Below are 10,398 nucleotides of genomic sequence, written 5' to 3'. Positions count from 1 at the left end.
TAGGAGGACAAGTATCGAAACAAGTCCATTATCTGAGGCTAAGAGAAGATCGTTGGTAACTTTCAACAGTGCTGTTTCTGTACTATGATGTGCTCTAAATCCTGATTGGAAATCTTCAAATAGTTCATTCCTGTGTAAGTGGTCTGATAGCTGCTTAGCAACAGCTTTTTCTAGGATTTTAGAAATAAATGGCAGGTTGGATATTGGTCTGTAATTAGCCAAGACTCCTGGATCAAGACTAGGCTTTTTGAGTAAAGGTTTGATTACTGCAGTCTTAAAGGCCTGTGGTACGTAGCCTGATACTAGAGATAAATTTACCAAGTCCAATAAAGATGAGTTCATTAATGGCAGGGTGCCTTTAAGCAGTCTAGTCGGGATGGGGTCCAAGAGACACGTTGATGATTTCGATGAAGCAACTACTGATGTAAATTCAGAGAGATCTATAGGAGAGAAGCAGTCTAAACATAACTGAGGTCCTACAGATGATTCAAGAGCTACTGTAGTAAAAGATTCATTTATTGCAGGTATAGGAAGCATCTGCTGAATTTTATCTCTAATAGTTGTGATTTTATTTGTAAAGAAACTCATAAATTCATCACTGCTGAGAGCTAAGGGAACACTGGGCTCAACGGAGCTGTGACTTTTTGTCAGCCTGGCTACAGTGCTGAAAAGAAACCTGGGATTGTTCTTATTTTCCTCTATTAGTGATGAATAGTATGCAGTTCTGGCTTTACGGAGAGCTTTTTTATATGTTAGTAGACTGTTTTTCCAGGCTAGAAAAATTTCCTCTAAGTTTGTGGAACGCCACTTCCTTTCCAGCCTTCGTGATGCCTGCTTTAAGGTACGAACATGTAAATTATACCATGGGGCTAGTCTTCTCTGAATCACTAACTTCTTTTTCAGAGGGGCTACAGAATCAAGCGTTTCACGCAGTGAGGTTACAGCGCTGTCAACAACATGATCAATTTGGTAGGGAGTAGGATTAAGGCAGCTGCCCTCCATTATGTTTATACTTGGCATAGATGCAAATAAAGATGGAATCATTTTCTTAAATTTATTAACAGCGTTGTCGGATAAACATCTGCTGTAGTGGAATTTTCTTCCAGACGCTGCATGATCCATCATTTTAAATTCGAAAGTTATTAAAGAATGATCTGACAAAACAGGATTTGGGGGGAAAATTATTAGATGTTCAATTTCGATGCCATAGGTCAGAACAAGATCAAGGGTGTGATTAAAACAGTGGGTGGGTTTATTAACGTTTTGAATGAAACCAATTGAATCTAATATAGAATTAAATGCAATGCTGAGGCTGTTATTTTCAACATCTACATGAATGTTAAAATCTCCCACTATAATGACTTTATCTGATCTAAGCACTAAATCAGACAGGAAGTCAGGGAATTCAGTTAAAAACTCTGAGTAAGGAACAGGTGGACGGTATAAGATATAAAATACCTGAAATGAAATAAACTATGGCATCAGAAACCAAAAAAAGAATTATGTATTATTACATGTATAGTAGTCTAAGGTATGCTCCAAATGGTTAAAAAGGCGAAAAAAGATTAAAAAGATGTGACGTGAAGACCTCACTTCCTGTGATGCAACCAGTGATAAATCAAACCTCATTTCCATCTCTCATTCACTCTCTGAGACATCAGCAGCTACAGGGCAGCCCCTAAGGTAATAGCACTCTGTTTTTCATTCACTTGACATCACAGTATATCAGACATGTCAATTTTCTTGTCTTCTTTTTCAAATAATGAAAACTTGAGGTAAGATTTTTAATTTGTGTGTTTGTCATAGTCCAGTGATTGACAGTGTGGAGTTGACTGCTAAAAGTCTAGTATTACAGAAATGGTAACTACAATACAATAAGACAAAGACAGAGACTAGAAGGTGAAATATTTTTTTCATGTTACAGAAAGATACTCATATCCATGTAGACATGAAGTGTCCACAGCTCCTGTTTGTGTGTTGGTGCTCCAGCATCCTTACAGTGACCAGCTGCATCAGAGGTACAGTACCGCTCACTTATCTTTCCACAGAGATTTGTTCTCTGGAATTCTTTAATAAAGCAGCTTGGATTTGTGTGATCGGCTTCTGAACTTTGTCTGTTTATTGGCAGACATCATTTTAGTTGAATCTGTCGTACATTCCAGTTATCAACCACAGTAGGAGGTTCAGAGGAATGTTTAGTTACTGAAATGTCAAGAGGCAATTCATATAATGTCATTGTCATCAATGGTTACCTTTAACATTTGACTATTTTTTTGATTAGAATATATTTACTGACATCCTGTGCTCTAAAGCAACTGGCAATGTTGAACTTAAGTATTTTGTCACCAAAATAACAATGTTGTTCTTTTCAACAATGCAGTCCTACTACTTGAAATGGCATTTTTGTATAATATTTTGTTGTTACTTTTGGCTTCATTGTTTGAATACTTTCTTTTTTTTTAGATATTAGAAATCATGTTAAAATCAGTATGAGAATAAGTTTTTCTTCTGGTTTGTGTAGTTGGTGGACATTCATGTATGAGTGCCTACTGGGACACAATTACTTGTGACATCAACATCACTGATGATACTGTGGAACCATCCAGTAACACCTACACCCTGAAGTTCACTGACTTTAGGACGTAAGTGCTGTTCTTCAAAAATTATATTAATGAATTATCCGTTTTCTATAACACTTATTCTGGCACATCCAGTGTGGATCCAGTCCCAGCTATTAGGCAAGAGATGGTGTACACGCTGGACAGATCGACAGTCTATCACAGGGCTGACACATAGAGACAGACAAACATTTCCACGCACACCAATCACACTAACCCCAAACTGTCTGTCTTTGGACTGTGGGAGGAAACTGAAGTACCTGCAGAAAACCCACAGAGACACGAAGGGAACATGCACACTCCGCGCAGAACAGGATTCAGCCTGAAATATTCTTGTTTAGATGTGACAGTGCTAACCACTGCACTGCCCAATATCAATTAGGAAATATATTAATATGGTTAATAACTATCTGTGGTTGTGGTGAAAACATTGTAAACCTTTTCCAACATATGAATATTGAAAATATTCTTTGTTTTTGAATCTTCAGGAAGACTGAGGTTTCTTGTCCACTAGTGTTGATGAATCACAGTTACAGTTGTGCTTGTAAAGTCAAAAGTGGCTCAGGTACCTTCTCCGCATTCTCTGAGTATGCAATAAGACTCTGTAACAAATCTGGCTGCCATTCTCTAATGAAGAGTTTTAAGCCATCAAAGAACAGTAAGTATTAATGTACTCACTATTTGTGTATGAGAGACTAATGATATTTGTGGAGGGCATTTGTATATTATATGCATACAATAACACTACATTTTCATATTTTCAAATTAAACCACTGCTATTATTCAGTAGATGGATTGAATAACAAACATTAAAGCATATCTGAGAATATTGTATTAGAAATATTTTGTTATATATAAAAACAATGAATGTCTGTGATCAGTTCAGCTGACGGCCCCATATGACATTGACATTCAACAATCCCAAGAGGCTGTCAACATCACATGGAAAAGTGGATATGAAAATCATGAATACCTACGTGAACTTGATTACAAACTTGAGCTTGTAACATTTCCAAACAATGCGAAGAACGTAAGATCCATTTAGATCCAAATAGCCATTCGATAACATTTTGTGACGTGAAATGACGTCAAACAATAATCATTTATTGTTTGTTTCAACCTTTCCTCAGGAATTGACTATCAAGGCTATTAGGTCTGTAAGACTACATCTTCAATCATGTGAGAAATACTGTATTAAAGTGAGATCGAAATCACTTTATTCCATGAATTGGAGTAAATGGAGTTCATCGACATGCTGGAAAAGTAACGCACCAGAAGGTAAAATTCTGTAGCACAATGTCTTCTTGGCACTGCCTGTGAATGCACTGATAAACAGGCATGTTGAAACTCTGCTTTCTCCTCTTTTGTACTGTGTGAGACTGTCTTGTCCCTGAATTATCAGTGTCTTCAAGATCAAACATTGTACCATATTCTGTATGAATGAGTCAATCTCAAATAATCCAAACAGCCCCTCTGTCTCACCACCTTTGTAGAATAATACACATAATTTACAGCATCAGTGTCATCTCTGTAATATGACTCACTAATTCTGTAATGTTTCATCATGATTTTCAGAGCAAGAAAATATATTAGTCATTTTGACCAAATCTCTGGCCCCAGTTTGTGTGGTTGTTGGAGTCCTGCTGTTTGTATTCTACAGTCCTGCTGCAAGGTAATTCATATTTGAAATGTCGGTAAAAGAGAAAAGTTACTGTAAGTATGTCATAATCAATTTGATTTTCTCTTGGTAATAGTGGTAATGCCTAAAAGTCAATTTAATATTTTGTTTTTTTTTTTATGATTTGTTTGGCAGAATGAAGATAAAAACACTGTCCCAAACACCATCACCAGCCTCTTTCTTTGCACCTCTATTTCAGCAACATGAAGGTGATCTCCAGGTGAGGTGATAATTCATGGCCTGTTGTCTATTCTCAGCTTTACTGGATTATTTTAGAAAGCTGGGCCAACTCTTCTCCTCTGTGATTTGAAGGATAATGTTAATCACATCAGAAACCTGTCAGGGCACTAATATTCTAACATTTCCTGCTAAAGCGTAATTGCTGCTGATCACCCATAACAATATGAACGCCTGCCTGCACTGAATGTGCTTGCCAAATTCTCATTGCAGTCCATCTAGTGGTTATTCAGACATTTCAACCAAAACCATTAATGTCCACAGTTTTGATTGAAAGCAGAACCTTCAGACTTAAGGAGGTGGTCAGATGATAAACAAAGTCAATAGGGTGTATTCTCTGTGGATCGTGGCTATGTGAACCAAATTTCACAGCTGCTCAACTGACAGCTGTTGAACTATTTCAGAAAAAACAAAAATGTCAGTTACATGGTAGCAGTAGAGGAAATGTCAGGGGATCACCAAAGTCAGAGCAAATCCTCCACTGGTCATTTTCAGTGTGTACGTCGTTGCAGGGCAGTTGCTGAGATATTTCAGTGGGACCTGAAATGGTCTTTTGGATCAATGGTGAATACAATGAGTAGCAATACACAATGTATGTGTATATACAGAGTAGCATATAAATAAAATGAAGTCATGTATCTTTATCACACCTGATGTATTTCTGTGTGACTGAATTTACAGAAATGGCTTTCACCTAAAGGAGAATTTGCATTAATATACCAAAATGAGTTCTTGCCAACTGACGCTGTGACCATTATGAAATCCACGATGAAGAACTCAGAAGAGAACCAGGACTTCCTCAACCCTTCAGTTATGAAAACAGCATTCATTCAGTGTCAAACGTCCTATGTTGAGTTACCTGGAATGCGTGAGGCCTCCCCTGCTACAACTATGGTTTCTCCAGGGGACATGACTTACACTCCTCTCCCTTGCTCTGTCTGGGGCTTTGACATTGAGGAGGCACAAGCTGTGTCCTCTCCTCTGTGTACTAAAGATTTCTTTGAGATCAGCAGTGCCGACTCTGGCTTCAACTGTAAGGGGCTGAGCGAAAGCCCAGAGTGCAGTTTACCAAACAGCCCTGTTGATGATGGTTCACCACCATGTTACTGTAATGATTACTGCATTCTCAACAAAACAGCAGCAGGTGTTGTTCCCGTTTTAGTGTCCAAAGGAAACAGCCTGACTGTCCCATCTGATTCCCAGCATGAGGATGAGAGCTAAACTATTCCATCAGTTCAATGGAGAAAGAGAACTTCACAAGACTGGTGGCGCCGATCACCATGTCTGTCTGAAAACCAGACTCAGTGCTTACATATTGAAGCACACACTTCTTCTATTTTCTAGATTGTTTCTTAAGCCAATTCCAGCTTTGTGTAGTTTTATGCGCTGAATTTTCAAGGAACCATTTGAATATATTTTATAATCTTTTAATGGTGCAAACATAATCATAATGCATATGGAGGTTTCTGTTGTGACCAACTTGCACATTTAACATAAAGATACATTTGCCATGCTGACTGCAGAATGTGAGGGAGGAAGAAACAGAACTGCAATAAAGTCTAACAACATAAAGGTTATAATGTTCAGGTTTGTTGAAGATGTTTCATAAGATTCATTTTGTAGCTCTCCTTTTGATCATACCTCATATTATTATTAAAGACAACACACTGTTAAGGATTATGCTCATGAACCCTTATAACAACACTGTGTCTTTGGGGCCTCTTGTCATATTTCAGATGTCTATGATTTGTTAGTTTCACTAAAGCACTTACTGAAATCCATCCATCCATCCATCTTCTATACCCGCTTTTCCTGGCTCAGGGTCACGGGAATCTGCTGGAGCCTATCCCAGCTCTCTCTCGGGTGGAAGGCAGGGGTACACCCTGGACAGGTCACCAGTCACTACTACTGAAAGCATTTACAAAAAGCAAAAATTAGAAAATGTATTTAAATATATGTAGCAGTATATGTCTGTCCTCTGTTCCTACTCCCTAATTCATTGAAAAACAAGTAATTTTACATTAATACTCAGGATATTTTGCTGATAACATGTTTTTGGTGTCAAAGTGTCTACTGGTTTGCCAACCTCTTGCAGAAGCAGCTCCATAGCAGTTAGAAGTGTAGATTTGAGTGTGATCTAAAGGTTTTTGTCTTATTTGGCCTGGGCTGGTTGTCTGAATGCATTGGCGGCAGCTGTAGACAGAAGGAGAAATGGAGAAAAGTGGAAGTTAGTGACAGTACAGATATTGTACCTGGAGATAGGGAAGTTGACATCAGTGCTAATTTCAGAAATCAAGTCTTGTGGTTAACACAGTCAGTTGATATTGCATGGATTAGTTAGAAAGATGGTGAGATAACAGGAGACAGAACATCTCCCCTGCAGTGGTACTTGTGGTGCGTATGTTGGTAAGTCCACCCACTCAAATTTCTATTCATTCATCCGTTTATCAGCTGTTGATGCAACAACACCTACACATATTTCCCCAAGGGCCACGACACAGAACCTTTTCCCCACCAACATGCCCATGCTGCCAGGCTGAGATACCCCTGTAAGCCAGCTCTTTATGTGCATCCCCCCTGGTTAAAGACAAGCCCTCTGAGTTGTAGAGGTGTCTGGAATATGGGGAGTATGTGAGAAAAGGCAGGAGGGTCAGCATGGAGCCACATGTCTCCGTACAAAAAAACCTGCCAGAAGAGGTGAGCTTAGCCATGGCTGTCATTTCATAGTGTTGTATGAGAAAGTAACAGCAGTGATGGATAACCTCAGTCTGTCTAGTGTGTCTGCAGTCAAATCTGCAACAGATCGATGAGCCTGTAGCAGTAGAAAATACACTCAGATCAGTTATACACAGTGTCCTAATAGTGCCATTTTTAGTCATTTCCATATGTCAAGAAATAGCTTGAGAAATAAGTGATAACACAATGATAAAACCTCCCTCCCACACAACTACAGGCTTTAGTCAAGTGTGGCTGGTAAATAGGCTCATATTTACTCAAGAATACCTTGGGAAAAGCTAAACTCTAAAGGGTCATACTATGGCTTTTAGATTTTTTTTTTTTCTCATGAGTTCTTTTTTCATTTTTCACAGAACCTCTGTAATAGGAGAATACATCTACATATACACACAGAATCAGTTCATGTGTGGTCTGACTTTTGGACACAGGTTCTCTGTATTTGATTTAATTTGTTTAATTTGGCCCATCAATACCATTATTTTTATAAAACCATCATCTCCAATACCGTTTTAAGCGTAACTGGTTTATTCTAGACTTTGGGGCATCCAAAGACACAACATCACTGGCCATGTTTATCATCAATGTTCTCAAGGGTAACTACCAATACACTTTAGCTCTACATTTGATGTTTGCTGAGAAGATAAAAGATCTTACCAAAACGCTTTTTAAATCTAATATTCAAATTTTTGACCTTTAGGAGTTTCTGAGTTTTAGCCACAAAGTACATCAGCCATAACCTTACACCTGTATAACCTTATACAGGTGTAAGGTCGATTAAAATAAATGAATAATCAAAATGATCATGCATGATCCATAATTGTCAATTATTTTTACTGCTCATACAGATATGAGCAGTATTTTTCTTTTCTTGAGATAGATTAGATGAACATAAACATAAAATTAACATTGTGAAACCATTCATTTGCAAAACTGGTTGTCTGGCAGCTTTCCCACTCAAATCATTGAATTAGAGATAAGGTGCAGTCATAATTCATTTCTTGAATAGGGTTATATAGTAAATGCTCTCACATTATTATTATTTTCTTCGTATGGAATTATAGCAAGCTTGAAATATAAAAAACATAATTGTTTAGCCTCTTTATATTTAAACACAAAGCAAAAATAAATCATATAGTGCCAGACCTGAAATATTTCATAGGATGATTCCCAGCCATTTTTTTAAAATGTTTGCTGCCATTTCTAACTATTTGATAAAATGGTCTAGGATTGTCAAATTTTAGACGCTAATAGAGAAACATGAGCTAATCACATAACTTACTTGTTGGTCTTCCTGTACCTAAAACTGTTATGTACTTAGAAAAACATGAGTTGTGCCATTTCAAAACTTAAGAATTATTAAAATTTCTTGAGTATATTTTAATTTTTTTGATAAAGCAGTTTACATGCAGAAAACATACACAGCAACACTTCATTTTTTGTGCAGGGTTAACCACCAAGATTGAACCTTGAAACATAATGGTTTTCACAGACTTGATATTTTCTAAGAACTGTACATCACTTTGGTTTTTTCTTCGCTAAATTATGTGTAGTTTTCATTTCTATCCAACTGTGGCAACCCTGTTTTCTTCATAGTCCTTTGTTCTCTAGAAAGTTCAACCATCTTTATCGAGTTGAAGCTACTTCTCATGTAGTTGGAGCAGAAACACAATTTCAGTAATAGTAAACTGTTTGGTTACTGTAGTCTCCCATGACTGTGTGCACCATGTCTATTCAGGACTGACATAAAACTGCTTCACTTCTCACCTGAAGGCCCCAGTCCTGCTGGTCACCAGCTCGATTTGCTCCTCTAGTGATTAATTTTCCTTTTGAATTTATGCGAATTTAATTAATTTAATATGTACCATAACTCAAACAGGAGTTAACTGTCCATTTGTTAGAGATGATTTTCAGCTGGGGATTATTACACATTTGATGCTCTATGTGGGATTGACTACAAATAAACTACTATGCCTTCATTTACTATTATGTGACCCACTGCATCATTGATGTGTTTTGCAATTTGTTGACACCAAGAAAATTACATTATACAGCCAACCTTACCCAGTAATGAGCATAGTTGTTTTCTACAATATTTTATAATTGCTAATATATTTATTGGCCCAAGAATGTTTTATAAGACAATGGAAAATAGCATTTTTGCTGCATTTAGGTGATACCACAATGTGGCTTTCTCGGTTTGGTTTTTTAGGTTTAAAATATTCCTGTGTAGTCATGAACTTTGTGATTGTGGATCATGTGAGGTAACCTCCTTCCACTTCAAGTAGGAAGCTGTTATTTCCTGTGTGAATGGAAACAAAGTAGAAATCACTACTGTGGAGGTAGTGATTTTAATAGCATGAGAAAACAGCTTCCTGCAGCTGATGCTGACATCAATGAAGTGCCACATTTTCTGTCTCCAGGATGTTGCCAGGTGGTTATGAGTGATTGAATGTATGAGTTCAAATGAGTTGCAGTTTCTGACATTTTTTTTCTTTGCTGCATGTATTTATTTATTTGATAGAACAGATCATATTTCAGATTATCCAGTGGGTAATTGCCGTAAATGTTAAACCAGAACCAATTGTTTTGTTTTTTTTTTTGGAAAAGGCAATATCATTAAGCCTTGCATGCATAGGGGTCTTGCTATGTTTTGTATATCACCATTACAGCAGATGCTAGTGTGTCATTCCATATTCTGTGACCCACTGGTCATCCATTGTATGTGCAGCAAGGATCCAAATGGAAAGCCAGACAGTCTGAGTAGCTTAGGAGTTGGAGCGATTTTACATTGCACTGAAGAGTGTTAGAATCTGTTGAAATATAAGAACATAAAAACAAAAATAAAAATTGAAATAATTATAGTATGGGATTGTAGTATGTATGGGATTTTAAATCTTTCTTGGTTAAGCCTTTAAATGTCATATTTAAATGTTTATTATTTGTTGTAGTCATGTTAACTCAAACTGTAGTCTAAGTCCAGGTGTAAAATGAAGGCATCATCTCACTTTATGTAGTCAGCAGATTCTTTTTAATGTAAGCTTTTTTATAGTTACTACTTCCTGCTTTACTTTGACAATGCTGTTATAAAAAACTTCACATGTAGTCAACATTGCTTGTGGCGTCAGTGTG

General features: G+C 37.2%; 1 protein-coding gene across 1 annotated transcript; it reads left to right on the top strand.

Annotated features, from left to right (window-relative positions):
- Nucleotides 1-1,635: 1,635 nt before the first annotated feature.
- LOC113136504 (interleukin-21 receptor-like) lies at nt 1,636-6,155 on the top strand. Its single transcript, XM_026317377.1, has 9 exons — nt 1,636-1,683; nt 1,925-2,018; nt 2,522-2,642; nt 3,107-3,276; nt 3,500-3,648; nt 3,749-3,896; nt 4,194-4,290; nt 4,432-4,516; nt 5,215-6,155. Exons 2-9 carry the CDS (start codon nt 1,949-1,951, stop codon nt 5,752-5,754), a joined length of 1,380 nt encoding a protein of 459 aa, XP_026173162.1. The 5' UTR covers nt 1,636-1,683; nt 1,925-1,948; the 3' UTR covers nt 5,755-6,155.
- Nucleotides 6,156-10,398: the final 4,243 nt, after the last annotated feature.

This window comes from Mastacembelus armatus, chromosome 16 (genome assembly GCF_900324485.2).
Source record: "Mastacembelus armatus chromosome 16, fMasArm1.2, whole genome shotgun sequence".
Classification (NCBI taxonomy): Eukaryota; Metazoa; Chordata; class Actinopteri; order Synbranchiformes; family Mastacembelidae; genus Mastacembelus; species Mastacembelus armatus.
The sequence above is the reverse complement of the archived record's forward strand: the minus strand, read 5'-3'. Positions and strand labels throughout refer to the sequence as shown.